Raw genomic sequence first — 16,164 nt, forward strand, 5'->3', positions numbered from 1 at the left:
TGCTATCCTGTTGATTCCTTTCTAACCTGATTAGTTGCTTATTCTCATGCTTATTTTTTCACTTTGCTGTTCAATTACATTTTACTTTTAAGTTAAAGAAGAAATAACTTTTTACTATGAACACCAATGAGTGGCACAGAAGTATCAGTAATAATAAATGCTCTAATAGGAAGCAAAAATTGCTTCTGTTGAAGTTTTTTGCTTATGGCAACTAAGATCAGTAAGTGAAATGTGTCATCTAAAAGGACATTACTGCATGAAAAGAAGACTCATATAAGCAAGGATCTACAATATCATACAGCACATTTAGTCAGGAGTCAATTAAGTCTACTAGACTTTCAGCACTTTCTCTATGTTTAGTATTAAAACTACACTTTGGGCAGAATTCATTTCCTTCAGCTATAGATGTCTGAAAGATAGGCTAGTCCAGGCTAATTATGCAGGCTCTCTTATACTCAGGGAAAAGAGGGAAAAACTTCCACAATGACTCATCCCATTCTAGGATGTCTGAGATATGAGACCACTCTTGGTGTCTGAGATAGCTGAGATGAATCATTCTCTGGAACACTTAGCTTAGACCAGAAACCTATCTTTAGCCAGCTAAAGTTAGGTGAAACACATTTCAGCCTTATAAGTGCTGAATACACAAAACACTAATTAACTAAGAGAAAAAATAAAATGATTGTTACAGTCATATTACACTACTGCAGTTGTTTGAATAAACTTTTATCTTGATCTTAACTATTTCTTATCAGAATTAACTGGTTATGTGGCTCTTCAGAAACAGTTCAGAGATTTTTTTTATGTTGTTTTTAATATCCCAGTGTTTACCCAACAAAGGAGAGTAAAGATGTTAAACCATTGTAGTTGATCAGGAAATCTGAAAACTGCAGGTCTCTTATTACTCAAAACATGTGAGGCAGAACTCCAAAATCTCTGACAATATTGACAAATAGGAAAAGAGACTTAAATATTAACAAGTAATCATCTTAATATTTTTAACAGAAATTAAAGACTTCCTAATTTTTACTTAACCAGCTTAACTAGAAGCAGTTGCAATATTTTAAAGAAATCACATGAGCTGGCAGTTATTCTCAACCCTGCATTTTTAATCCATGTTGTTCCTATCAATATTAGCCTCTTATATAAATTCTCACACAATATAACTATTGAACTTTCTTGACTAGAAATGTTACAGCAGCTGTTAGTCACTCTAAATACATTTTGCCATCAGTTATATCAACAAAGTATTTTTCAACAATGAACAGTTCAGAACTGACAGATCTACTTTCTTGTTCACAACTGCTTATCACAGCACAGATATCATATATGTTTTCCAGGTGCTTCCTATAGTTAGGATACCTTCACAGAAGCCGCTCACAAAAGATAAGGTCATAAAAGAGATGAAAAGTGTGCAAGCTTCATACACTCATGGTTTTATCATCAGACAAAATAGCTTTGGGTGAAGGATTGTAGCAGTCACAAACAGCACACTGCAGCTTATACTAAGGTGAAAGCACATTAAAAGTTTGAAATTCAGTTTGTGCTCATTGTTCCTGGCAGCATAAATGTAAACTTAAATTGTTAATACCCTAACACAGCTGTTTAGGGTGAAATATCACTTCCCAATTACAATAAATCTGTTTAGAAATAAATTGTTATAAAACGTAGCATTCTGTACCGCTAAAAAAGAAAGCAGATTTGATTCAGAGGCTTGGGAATTCGTTCTCTGTAGACTTTAATTCAGCAAGGTACACAACCTTAAGTACCTTAACTGGTCAGTGTGACTTGTCATGAAGAGGCAGGTTCTCTTGGAGGCTGCAGACATAAGAGGAAGACGATCTTTCTTCCTTTCCATCACTATCTATAGTTGCAATAATTCCAGAGTCTATGAAAGAACCACCCTTAGACTGCACATAAAATTAGCTAGAGCTTCAGCAACTATAGGTTAGCATACTAAAATTCTTTCTTATTGTTTTATCACAGTGCCTACAATCAAGGAAGACAAAACTACAGCATCTACAATGTCATATTAAGGAGCTCATGCTACAAGCCTTGCAAGAAGCTGAGAGAGAGAGACAGAAAGGGAGGTAAAGTTTTCCAATGAAGCTGTCACGAAAGAAAGGCACTGGGATAACACAGAACTTACGGGCTATCAACACTAGACTCTGATATCACTTAAACTGAAGTATATCACAAATAACTCCAAAGTAGCCCACCAAAATAAACTGAGACTCCCTGCTGTACAAATACAGTACGTTTAAGCAAAATCTGGCCCGCAAATGCTTGATTTGCTAACATACTTGAAAAAAACTCTTCTACGTATCTTAATCCACTGAATTTTATTTCAGATTATATTAATCATTACAATATTTTGCTTTGCAAACAATATTGTATTCTGTCGTGTTGATTAAGAATTATAATTTATCCCGGAATAAATCCCATTTGAAATAACTATACATTTCTAGTTGTCCTAAGCAACCTTGAAATTATTTAGCCAGCAAAGGTCAGAAATAATGCATAGTCTTTTTTCCTAACTTTTAGAAAAGGTCTGTGAATATCCATGCATGAATGAGATAAGTGAGTACCTACATGTGTATAAAATGCTGTTAATCTCCAAAATAAAGCTACGGAAATTACTTCGGTTTATGTTAAAACCATTACTTTGTTTAACAAAATGACATTTTGACAGAATGGCATTTTGGTACCATGATCACATTATAAGTTAGTATCAGTTATTTCCAGTCATTTCAGCTACTGCACTTTTCTGCTGGGATAAGGCACTGCTGTGCTTCAAGTTCACCTAGACTTAATCTTTCTACTTCTTTAAATGTTTGATATGTTCTCATTACTACATTTTTTGCTTTTGAAGTCCTTTCACGACAAGGACCGCTCATTCTGATGCATTTCCTGCAGAAAAGTGAAAGTGTTCCTGTAAACTGCATTTCAGCCTTTCCTTCTATTAATCGGTTTTATGTTTATACTAATTTTTAAGGAGCAACTGTTGTGTCAATAGTAATAAAACCAAATATCATATAGGTGTATTGTCTACCTGAAATCTTCCATAAATTAAAAGGAAATATATTTATATATATAAATATATATGCATACCCCACCTTTCTTGCATCACCTCAATCTTTCCCCATCAAGACTTTAACTGCAAGAACTCAATTTTACATGTTCAAGCACCAAGCTGGCCTACAGACTTGCAGGTCTCTAGGCACTGGTCTCAGAAAAGCAACACAAGCATATTTTTAAAGATATTTCGATGTTCGAAAGTGAAGACTGTTGCTCAGCATAATTTCCAAAAATGATTTTAAAGGAAATTGACAATCCATGAGCTTCTGAGAACCTTTTGGAGCAGAACAGAGAGATGATTTCAGAGAAAACCTAGCAAGTTTCAAAGTGCAAGTCTGAAGACTTTTCAGCATGTTCATATTTTAACTTATTTAATTAAGAATTCTGTTCCTTCCCCGCTGCAGAATTACATCTCTTACGTGACCTCTTCATCCAGATGAGAAAAATCTCATTTTATTATGTGCTATTTAAATCATTCATGATCATATACACATCCTATTTTCATGTGCTTTCCATATGATGCTATATAATGACTAATCACATATTTTTACAGAGTGAAATTTTAATTTACTTTGATGTAAACAGCTTCATGTTTTTTTGAAATAATTAACATTCCAAGTGATTCATATAAAAAGTTGCCAATTACCTAAAATTATGTTTCCAAGTACACACAGCATTACACATGATCACAAAACCAGTCTAGACTTCCATGAGACAAACCCAAGAGAAAGACTTAGCCATCATAAATAATTGCCTCCTTCAGGTTTTTCTGTTATCTGCTAGTATTTATCTAGCAGTGATTTTTTTTTCTATCAATATTTACCCAGGGAGGTCATAAATGTGGAATTTGCTTCAGTTATTTTTTCTGATTCTTTGAGAGTTAAATTACTGGTAATATTCCCACTTCTGATTTTCAGCACAAAGCCTGCAAACAACTCTGCTCTTTGGACCAGAGTTGATAATGATGCTTCAGAAATATCTCAGAACTCTTCAAAAGTATTCAGAATTATTGTGTCAAGAGCACCAAATCAAAAGAAGGTAAAAGGGACCTTCATTATAAATGAAATTAGTGACAGACGTATGGTACACAAAGTAAGAATATGCAGAGAAATTTGTCATCTGTGCATTTCATATTTTAAAGAAGATTATGCTTATTAATTTACAATTCATATTCTGTCAAATTTGAGCTCAAATTTAAGTCAATCCAAATTTAAGTTTTGTGGCTCCCCAAAAAGGGCATATTATAGTACATGTTGTAATCAAATAATCCCTTACTCATAACTCTGATAGAATTCACAATTTCATTGTTCTTTTGAAAACCAAAATGTGCTGACTGAAAAGGCTGGAGTTATTTTGATATAATGTTTAAAGTTGAGTAAGCTTTAAGTGTTTCTTTCACTTTATAGTTCTGTACAGTCAAAACAATGTTTTCTATCTGATTCTATTTACTTTTTGAAATGTTTTGTTCTGAGATACAGTTTTCTTCTTGATGACCAATGCTTTCATTTCTTGATTAAAAGAAGAGCTTGCTTGTCTAACTAGGGCCAATTTTTCATCCCACTACAGTCGATGTGAATATTGACACGGATTTCAGTGAGAGTGAAAACATGACCTGAAAGGCTACATATGTGGTAGCAGTAAATAGAAAAGAGAGTAGGTGATAGGCAATCTTGCAGTAGTTACTTTCATAGCTTTCCTTACTCTCAAGTGAAAAGTGAAAAAAAAAAAATCACTCCAACCTTTTCAGATATCTCCCTCTTCTTGTAGCAAGAAAAGAGGTGGTCCTCTGAGCCACAGTAACAGGAAGAGAAAAAAGAAAAGAACGAGAGAGAGAGAGAGAGAAAGCAGGAGAGGTAAAGCATGAGGCAAATGCTGATGTTCAAAAGAAAAAGGTCTCCTTTCATCTTGGCAGGATCCAATCTAATTATAACTTAGCCCCCTTCCAATTATCAGAGATGCCCTCCTCTCTTATTCATATTCAGTATCTGATAAAAGTATGCAAGACACTCAGGATTCAGAAAACCATTAAAAAAAAAAACACTCTCTGGAATGTGACAATCAAACACAGATACACAAACACACACACAGGTCAATACAAGCTAATTACTCTATTTTTGAAAGAAGTAGCACTGTGGAGTGTTATGTGGATTCTTGTTTATCTTAGGAGATGAAAATACATCACCACACATATATACCCTTTTCTTATCAAGAAGAATTAATGTGTCCTTCATTTATTTGGAAAGCCTACATAAAGAAAATGCAACAAATTAAAATAAATAAATAAAATTAAAGGAGTATGAGCTCCAGGAGAACAGAAACATTGCCAGGGAAAGATAATGTCAGGCTGGGGGGGGGGGGGGGGGGGGGAGAGTGCCTGGTGCCAAGCAAAGCCGAGGGCTGTGCAATCACCTCTATCAGTGCTCTATCAGTGTCTACACTCCAGCCAAATCCAGAGAAAACAAGGAGTCAAAAGATTCAGGTCAATAAGCTTATAGGCGATTTGCACAAACAGCTCCTCTAGCAAGGTAAAAAACAAAGTCATATTGGCTTTTCTTTTCTATTCCTTCTCTTTGAACTCCCTGGTCCAAACACACCCTGGAAATGTCAGTGTTATATGCAAGAATTTAAAGAGCTGAGCTTCTTAATCCCGTTAAGAAATAAGAACAAAGTTGCCTGTAAAGATCTCCTTATTGAACTCAAAGTGATTATGGTATAGCTGCCTTATGCTGATCCTACTTCCACTTGCTATAGCAAAAAGAGGTAGAAATGTGTCATGAAATCCATTACTGAAAAAAAAGAAACATTATTGATTAAAAGGGTCTCTAGGAAAAAAAAAAGCTATAAATCTACTTTTTGATCCAGAAATACAGAAAATAGCACGGATATTCTTAGTCATTACATGACTAACATGAAAGAGGTACAGAATATTTACATAGATGCAAATAGGCATATACACAAAATCACATACCAGAAGAAAAGGGGACACAGAAACAGTTTTCAGGGTGCTAAGAGGTTGGGTGGTATTATAGATGACAGCATGATAGCTTTGCACATGAGGTATGAAGGGGAAGATTTATGTACAGCATAACTTAGCCTTGTATACGCTTTTTCTTTTTTCACTCTGCAGCTGTTTCCCTGAATCTCAAGCCTGACTGCACAACCAGGTCACATGGTTTAACGCAAAAAATTCCAATCCTAAACTGGTCTGGCAGCCTAGTGACAAAATACAGTATATAAGCAGAAAACTCAGTTCAGGCTCTGAGCTCATCCCCGGTTACCCAAGTAGAATATGAGACTACAGCAGTAGATCGATACTCAGTATGCAGAAGCCCTTATGTTCCCCAAATTCTCTTCTTGCTAACTTAGAACTTTTATGAGAGCATTCCAAACAGCACTACAGCTCTTCTTCCTTGCAGAAACAGGCAAGTAAGAAACAGGAACCTCAATCAATCAATCATCAGCACTCTGGCTACAGGAACACATGGTGGTTTGCTGTAAAGATACTACAGAACATAAATGCATTGCTTCATGAACAAATCAGTCCTCATCTTTTGTTGTCTCCTGTATCTTCCTCTGTCACTACCTGGAATGCACTTAGTAGTGGGATCTAGAAGCCACCCGCTCTGTAATCTACCACCACTAGCATTAAGGCCACTCAATCTCCTCCCCCTGAGGTCTGCTGCAGATGTTACCTTGTTACGGAGTAACTCTCTGGGAAGCCTACATGTGAGTGGCAAGCAGAATAGCCAAGCTACAAGCAAGAGAATTCAGAGATATCATCTTTGTAAATCATGACTTCAAGAAACCAGTAGGTCTTCTTCCTCTAATAACCAGATATGTATATTCATCCATTTGCCTTTTACTTCAATTAAATGCTATCAAAATAGTCCCACATTTTATCTCTTGATGAAAGTCTTTCCTCCATTTTCTCATCTTCCTCTGAATGCAACGACTTAACTATCTCATCATCTCAAGTGACTTAACTGCTCAAGATAACTTTTCCCTTGAAAGTTAATCTCTTGTTGAACCCTTTTGCTGAGAAGGGCATAAAGAAGTGTAATTTGTTTGGCCAGTTCCCACCCTCAAGAAGGGGACAAGGTGCCAGTTCTCCCTGCTCTTTACGGATAGCAACAGCTGTTGCCTCCATCAGAGTATGACAAGCTTTCCAAATAAAAGGCAAGAGAATTGTGAGGGGATACCTCACATACCTGAGGGTACATTTGCAGGATAGCAGACTGAGACCAAAAGGCCGCTGATGAGCTACTTTATCTAACAGACCAAGCTAACTTCAATTTTCATCTTGCTTTTTGTCCCATCACCCCAACTTCTTGCCTTTTGTATTGTTCTCCTGGCCATGCACCTGTTTTATATCTGCCCTTCTGTTTTTATCATCCTGTCATGCCTCCAGTTCATCTCTTCTCTTCTCTCTGTTAGCACATCCTTATCCTCTCATTATTCTCCTTTAAAAGCAAAAAGTTATTCTATATGTGTGATTTTCTAGTTTGTGTACTAGGTTTTGGGCCATCCAATCCTCTTCTGCATAGGAGATAGGTTACTTCCTCCTTATCCACACCACCTTTGCCAGCAGTAGAAGCACTGGCTAATGCTAACTTAAATCTTCTCAGTCTGAATTTACTCTGAATTTATCTTAATCTGATCCAGATTCTGATTCCAGATACCCACTATCTGGATACTGTAGAGAAAGGCATATTTAGTAATGGACACTCCAGGCTAATATAGCACTATCAGATAGTCCCATTACTAGAAACACGTCAATTACTCATACATAGCATAAATGGCAATTTTCAAAGGCCACAAACTGACCAAATGCAATGAATTTTCATCCAAAATTTTAATTTCTATTCCAAATGAATGAAACAGTGCAGCTTTATAGCTCTATGCCTATTTTATTATTCTTGTGGTTTCTAAAATACTCTATTTCCCCTAATCTCAGTCTCAAAATTGCAAGCAAACCGAACATCTGAATGCCATTTATTCTGAGGCTCTTACAAAAATACTCATTCTCAGGTGGAAAACTTCATTCACTAAAGGTTAAAATTTCATTCACAGTTATAAGCCTAAAGCCACACCTGATAAACACATGTTCCTAATGTCCATTTTGCTTTTAATATACACACGTTTACACACTGTTCATTTCTTCATATTTGACTGTAAATGTAGAATAGCTAGGAATAAATATTCTCAAGCAGCAAAATTATTTGTGGTATTGCAAAAGGGGAGTGAGTTAGTGGAATTTTCCAGATTTCCTGTTGTAAAAGCCATTAGTGAGCAAAAGCATAAGGAAAAAATAACAGCCAAAAGTCATAATTTTGAAAAAAGGGAAGTCGTAAAATGACACAGAGCTCAATCAATGTGATTAATTTGCCTTACACTTTGCAGAGTCTTTCGCTTTCGCCTTCTAATTCTGGCAACTGTTCTGCTGAATCAATCTCACAAGCCCAAATTAATAAGGTGGGAATGACAAGTAAGGCTTCATAAAGGTTAGTTGCAATTTAGACAACAAGAGACAGGTCTGTGCTTACAATACAATCAGGCACAGTTTGCCTGAAAATCTCTTCAGCTGAAAAGCCTGTTATCAACTTGCGAATGCACATGTCCTCTACTTTCATTCATCTCAATGAACTGTTAATTTGGTGAATTTTTGCTTTGGGTGTCTAGTTTCAATAGTTAAAATCTTTGTTCTCTCTGGTTCCTTGCATTTACTTAGGTGGGGTAGTACGAAAAGCACAGTACAGAAAAACATTCACCAGCAGCCCCTCCACACCCATCTGCCATTCATTGCCCAGGTCTCTGCAGTCTTACTGGAACCCACCGCGGCTTATATGTCTTCTTGTTCTAGGTCAACTAGGAAGAAACACCATCAGGGGAACCAAGGGGAACCATGGACAGCTTATATCCAGGAAACTCCCTTTTCTTTCTAGAACTTTCAATGGTAAATGGTAGCAAAGCAAGAATGCTGTGCTAGTGTGGAGGCTTCCCATGCAAATCCTGGTATTTTCTAAAAAAGCATATGGAAACATAGATCTGCATTAACTTTTCTCTCCTCTGAAGATACCTATTTTACAGGCCATCAATACTGTCACAGAAAAAAAAAAATATAAAGATCAAAGTCAGGCCTTCCAAAAATGAAAATAAATTTGTTTGCTCCCTACTCTGTAACCTATTTGTTACATTACTAATTTTCAAACTTTTAGTCATGACATTAAGGCAAACTTATTTTAAAAGAGAAAGATTTTATTTCTCATATTATCTTTTGATTTCAATACCAAAGCGTTAAAAGGAAAAAGAAAAAATACCCTTATGAATTAACACTAGATTCACAATAAAAATCATGTTACATTAGTCTTCCATTTAGTATTACTTAATAGAGTCAAAAACTCTTCCACTGTGAAAACAGCATAAAAGAAACTTATTTGCTTCCCTGATTAGTTTTCTCTTCTTGTGTTTTGTTCTCAGAAAAGACATACATGGCCACATGCTAATATCACTTCAGTTCTGACACTGAAGAAGCTGAGACATTATTAAAAAAACAATAGATCTGCAGTCTATCATTCCATCCTTTTCCAGAGTATATTCTCTACTTACTTCAGAGTAAGACTTTCTGTCACACTGCCTCAGCTGGAAGTAGATTAGGGGTTTTATGTGACCCTTCATCCTCAGAAATTTCCTTTTCAACTTCTCCTCTTTAGCAGCTGCACTGGATAGGTTTAAGACTCTTTTATAACTGCAATATACATTACTCTGAAAAAGAAGTGCTGGGGAGTCAAAAGGTTCTCTGCTTGAAGAATCAACAGTTGTCTTCATAATACATACCGTAATACGGTCCATATTTAAATGTATTCTCATTTAATTCCTAACGTTATTAAATATAATGCCCTGGATTCAGTGTTTTCCCTGAAAAATGTGCCCAATAAAGGAAAGTAACACGAAAACTTGAAATTCAATATGAATATGCAATAACTATTATTATAAACCAAAATATAAAGCTTATGTTTGTGTGAACAGTAGTATTTCCATCAGTGGGCCCTGGAAATACAGCAAGTAAAGCAGGGAAACAGCTATCTCAAACTAAACTGAATGGTACAGTCTTCTAACATTGACAAAGGGAATTCAAGAGATGCCAGTCAAATTCATCAAACTCAAATTTAAATAACTGTTAAGTAATGCCAGTATCAGGACACATTTTCTTTCAGCTAAGAAAAAAGGTGTCTAAAAGGCACATGATCAACAAATGAATGCATAGTAATTGTTGTACCTGTCTACAGCACAATTATAATAGCATTTAACTCCCCCGTTTGTACTGTATGTTTGTATGACCATTTATAATCTGGTCTTACTTCACAATAAGGTTTGCAGCAGTTATGGAACTCTAAACTATGGAACAGACTGTTCTGATCTCTTAGGATTATTTCTCATTAAGAAGCAAGTACCTACAGGGCAAAAAAACAGATGATTTTTTCAAAAGTTTGTAAATGGCATAGAAAACGTAGAAATTGTATTTTCTTGCCTTCCTCACTGATGACAGAAGACTCTAACATTATGCAATCACATTACTTGACTATTCAGACATTTATTCTAGTTTGTCCAAGGCACGCAAAAATAATAAATAAAAATCCCAAGAGGATATCAAGCTATCGTGAGAAAATGTATGTCAATACTGGCAGAAGAACAGAAAAGCAGAGAAAATCATTGATATCCAACTGCCTCAGGGGTTGTGGACTAACAGAAGAACATCATCACAATAATTCCACCTATTTGACAGGCATCCTCACCTGCAGAAGACAAACAATGAAGCAATCAAGTGGAAATCTAACAGGAAGAAGATTAAATCAATGTTCTATATAACAATAACGATAGAGTGCTTTTTCCGTAAGCTGAATGGGAAACAAAACAACCTTGCAGACTGAACACTGAGTGAGTTGGTGTGACTTATGCTAAAACATAAATATATGTTATAATTTGAAAGTAATGCATCAAAAAGTCACTTCAACCGTAAAAGTTATCCTTTCACAAATCAGTATTTTTTTTTTTACTCAGCATAGTAAGTGCTATTATAAGCAGTATTTTAATCCTAGAATCTACAGACATAGTCTGTTTTTCTAGCAATGTCTCCTAGGAAAGGAAGCAATGAACAGACCTGCTAGACTGTTAGTTCCATATTTGATAATAATGGACTTTTGAGACCTCTGCTATACAATTAAATACAGAGGAAATTTTTGTGAGAACCTTCTGTAAGAGAATATTCTTGGAGAATAACATTAAAGGCAAGATGATTCACTTCCCTGAAAAAGGAATCCTCTATCTCATTTAAATACTTACCCCTTTGCAGACTAACTCCAAAAACCACTTATTTTCCTATTTTTCAGGTATCATATTAACAAGACTTTTTGTAACTTTTAAAAACCACATAATCTTTTCGACTAGTTGGACACAATTATATCAATATTCCCTCAGAACGTGGGCTACAATGATTACCTTTATTACAAAAGTATTCCACTTCTTCACAGCTCAGATTTTCAGGCTCAAACTCTGCAGAAAAGCTTTCCTCCAATGGAAAGTCTTCTTTAGAGATAATATCGTTTTCCTCAGACAGGCACTCTTCTTCTTCATCCTCAATGGCATCCTCAAGGGGCCCTTTAAAAAGAATCAGGAACACTGTGGCAAACCATCTAACAGGACAATGTGAAATAAAACCTTAGTGAACTCCTAACTGCAGGCCTTGAGCAAATTTTTCTTTCTACTGCTGCGCTCAGCATTTACTAGAATGGTCCAAATAGTATTTAACAGAAATTGAAATAAAAGGTGACTGCTTTCCTGATTATTTAAAATCAGAATACATAAAATGTTACTGCAGCACTAATACTTGCACATCTCTTTCACTGTTCATCAGATTCTAGTATTAGAAGTAGATAGTTTTAACAATGGAAGTAAAAATCATACATAAAACTCTTCTCTTGTTGTTTTTCTTTGTTTTTTTTAATGCTGAATAACAGTACCTAATAGGTTTCCTTTACAGACTTCATTTTTAGCGTTAACAGGACTGATATCAGTAAAGAACTACAAAGATACTGACAGTATAAACTTCAACCTATTCTGCTCTTTTGCTTCAGCCAACACCTGAAGAGACTTAAAAAGAGTTTCATGTTCTCTGTGATCATTAATTTACTATATTCTTTAGTAGACTACCAGTCTATTATCCCAGATGGGATTCCAACAGACTTATCGTTTCATTTCACAGAGGCCAAAGAACCACTGTGGCAAACTACTAGTCGAGGGTTACAGAAATATAAGTCAGTTACTGAAGCAGGGCATAAGTCTGAATTTGAAATGGCAGCCTGAGCTGTTTGATTATTCTAGTTACCTAAGCACCCCATTCCTACAGAACCTCTTGAAGAGACAGAATCTGGCAGATCTAAAATACATAATGCCTATGTTACCAATTGGAATGCACTCAAATATTAAAATTTCTTCTTTCCTACACACACACTTTATAGTCACTAATTAACACTAACTATCTGGTAAAGACACTACTTGTGCAGGTGCAGAATTTTACCCTAGGTTTAGATAGAGATTTGAAGTAATTGGACATATTTTAACTAAGCTTTTATTAAGTGTCAGTATGTTTCAAAATCCATCTTAAGACTAGATTGCAAAAGAGAGATTTCATTATACATGATTGAGGCTTGAAAAAAGATTTTATATTTCACTCTCCAATGAAAGCACAGCCTCATTTATAATTGACCAAGTATTTCTTGCTAGAAATGAAAGCTACCTAGCTAATGAAAAAAATGTAATTTGTATTTATATGATAGTTTTCCAGTATTAAATACACTATTCCTATAGTGATACAATGCAATGATACAATACATAAATAATTCTGTTGCACTCAATGAAAAGAGAGGGATAAAATTTTTAAAAGAAATCATATAATCATATACTGACTACACTCTAATTTTATGTAATTTATTATGAGTCAGTCACTACCTACATTTATTAAAACAGCAAAATTCACTTTAGGCTAGGTTGTGCACTTCTTGCTTCAGAGGAATCTGACAGTTACTTTTTACTGAAATTGATTGAGATTCCCAGCTGGGATTACATCAATTAATATAGCTTAGTATCTTTCAGGGGAATAAGGAACTGTTTAGGCCAGCTGAGAATTTGACCAAACGAACTCACTTTTGTGGACACATACTCACCAGTGTTAGTCATCATTCAGCAATATATCCCTTAAAATAAAGGGCTATTATTATGGCTGAAGAAATTAAGTTTCCCCACTATTAAAGTGTCCATTATTGTTAACTGCACTTTCTAGCTATGTTGGGAGAAAATCCAGCAACTGAGTAGGCACACAAAATGAAGAGTGGATATCCTACTATACTGAGTGCAGAACAAAAAGTTTAATTTTAGAATTATCATCAATGCATTGTATTTAAATATAAGCAACTTAGGCACCTTACATGTGTCCAATGTCAAATCAGAGATAAAAGCATGAGCCAAATAATATAAACCAGCAATTATATAAGATAGATAACAAATCATTTTCTATTCTTGTCTCTCTTTTTATTTTTATTTTTATTATAAAAGGCAATTTAAAAAAAAATTGGAAAGGAGATTTACACACATCTCCATAAATCCACCAAAAATATCACGAGATTAAACTAGAAAGAATTCATATACTTTTATGTCTAAAGATTGATTACAGCAGCACTATAGAATACAAATAAGAAACTTTTTTTTAACCAGTCACCAAACAGGAAATAATGTTTGAAATCAAAAGTAGCTCTACTTGATCTGATTACTGTAAAGTTCAAGGAATTCAGAGCAGACTATCAAAAAATATCTTCCAGATCCTGTGACTTTATTAATACATGACACTGTCTGTATAGGCATTTATTGGCGTGAACTCCCAGTAACATGAAATGCAAGTTTCAGCCATAAATAAGCATGAATAAATATGTTCTACAACACATATGCCTTTAACAATTTTTTCACGTATTTTAGTTTGAGGGAAAAAAAAATACAAACTTCAGCCAACATTTCGGTGAAAGTTGACTTCCTGATGAATGACTTGCTCTTTGTAATTAATTAATTTTTTCAGATAGGGTATCTTGAAAAATACACTAAAAGCAATATATATGCAAGCAATTCACGTGGCAGGTATATGTGGTTTTTAAGTCTGTTTCTAGATGTTAAGTCAGTTTGTTTGATCAGGTCACAAGGAAAAATTACCATATATAAGTTAAGAAGATATCAGAAGTATAGTTGGTATGTTTCCATCTGTAGCAGTCATGGAAATACACGTCTTATAATTTCCATTAACATTCTTTCCAAGAAGGCAGAAGGAATACAACGTAAAAATCACCTCTACAGCACAAGTTCAAAAAAAAAAAAAAAAAAAAAAAAAGGGCCCTTTTGAGGGCTGGCAGTTTATTTTTTTAACAAATCTCAGACTAAGAAAGTTCTTAGCAACTGCTTTTATAGACAAATCTTATGCACAAACAGATATATAATATTTTCTTATTTTGCCCAAACATTTGCATGTTTAAGTGTAAATTTTGTCACATCCAAATAAAACCAGATTTATGAATACATCTATTTATTTTTACTTTATGTATGTCAACCCACATGCATCTATAAAAAAATCTGTGTTTATTAAGTCATGTATGGACTGTGTATATCACACCGTTATATAACGGTTTATCTCAGGGGCCAATGCCAGATGCTGGGCTCCTAAAAAACATAATGAATTTTGGTGAAATTGAGGGGACAGCATGTAAACAAATTTCTAGGTTTAAATGATGCTGCTGCATTGTATAGTTAATCCACGTACAAACTGACCCTTGGGACCAATTCTGTCTTATTCATGCTAACTTGTCTTTTACTTTATAAGTGTTCAAATACATTCGTATCATGTCCGGGCCTATAAACTGAGAACTTTAACATAACTAACTAAAGAATAAGGCATTTTTCAATATCAACCAGACCAGTTCACATGGTTAGTAGTAAAAATAAGTATTTCTTGGTTGCCAGATTCATGTAAACCAAAATGTTCATGCTTGGATTTTGTGGCTATTTTTAATTATCACTCAAACTTATCCTGCGTTAAAGAAAGCAGTAAAACCAAAAGCTCATTATTAGAAAATATAAATGGATTAAATTATCTATCCTTGATGACTCTCTCTAATTATTTGCACATAGATACCAAATTTGAATAAAAATAAGTTGTCAGAATCTTACAATGAACTGCATGAAATTAAACGTTCTTGACCAAAGCAAACACACAAACTTTCCAGACTCATCTTTGTCTAATTTGTCTACTTATGTTTTTCAAACAGCCTTTCAAACTGCTATCAGTAAATCAAGTCAGATAATGTATATCTTTTTTGGTTCAAAAATGTAAATGTAGATTTTTCAAAGTTTCCTAACCTCCCTACTTAGGGAACAAGATACGTGATGTCTATTCAATTTTATGCCTGATTTAAAAATATAGAAACATAAAACCAAAAATAAATACTTTTTAAAAATAACTAAGTTTATTTTCATTTTTTTCTGATAGTTTTTTTCAGCCAGTTATTATTAATTATGTTAATATATTACCTTAAATAGTTTGCATACATCTTAATCAGTTACTTTAGCACTGAAATTTACTTTAAAAAATGGTTGATTTCATTTAGTTTTACTACACCCATTACTTACAACTATCATGTTACTAAGCAGCTATGGCACACATGCTATATAGCTGCTCATATGTTACTGCTGTTTATTTCAGCTGTAACAGGATCAAGGTCCCTTCCCTGCTCTGCTGAAAAATGTATTTCAGTTAACTTGATTGAGTCTGACATTGACAACAAAACAATGCAACAGTGACACAATGCAAATCCAAATGATGCCTGTCACTGAGGATCCTCTGTCACCGTGATCTGACAGTCAACAGCCCTGTGATATGATTAAATTCTTAAAATAAATAGTAAAATTTCAAATTCAGACGATTTAAGAGTTTAGCTGAATAGTTAATTCCAGAAAGACAGTCTTAATGTTTGTCTTCAATTCTCATTTCAACAA

The 16,164-nt window shown here is 34.6% G+C and overlaps 1 protein-coding gene across 2 annotated transcripts in view; it reads right to left on the reverse strand.

The window, feature by feature from the left end:
- Positions 1 to 16,164, reverse strand: part of ZFPM2 (zinc finger protein, FOG family member 2) — a 313,230-nt gene that overhangs the window by 236,057 nt on the left and 61,009 nt on the right. The window contains exon 2 of one of the 2 annotated variants that reach the window (XM_062570438.1): positions 11,575 to 11,733. The exons of the other annotated variant lie outside the window; for it this stretch is intronic. Within the exon in view, the coding sequence (XP_062426422.1) occupies positions 11,575 to 11,733 (159 nt within the window). The remainder of the gene's footprint in view (positions 1 to 11,574; positions 11,734 to 16,164) is intronic. 2 annotated transcript variants of the gene reach the window in all.

This window comes from Rhea pennata, chromosome 2, assembly GCF_028389875.1.
Source record: "Rhea pennata isolate bPtePen1 chromosome 2, bPtePen1.pri, whole genome shotgun sequence".
In the NCBI taxonomy this organism is placed as follows: domain Eukaryota; kingdom Metazoa; phylum Chordata; class Aves; order Rheiformes; family Rheidae; genus Rhea; species Rhea pennata.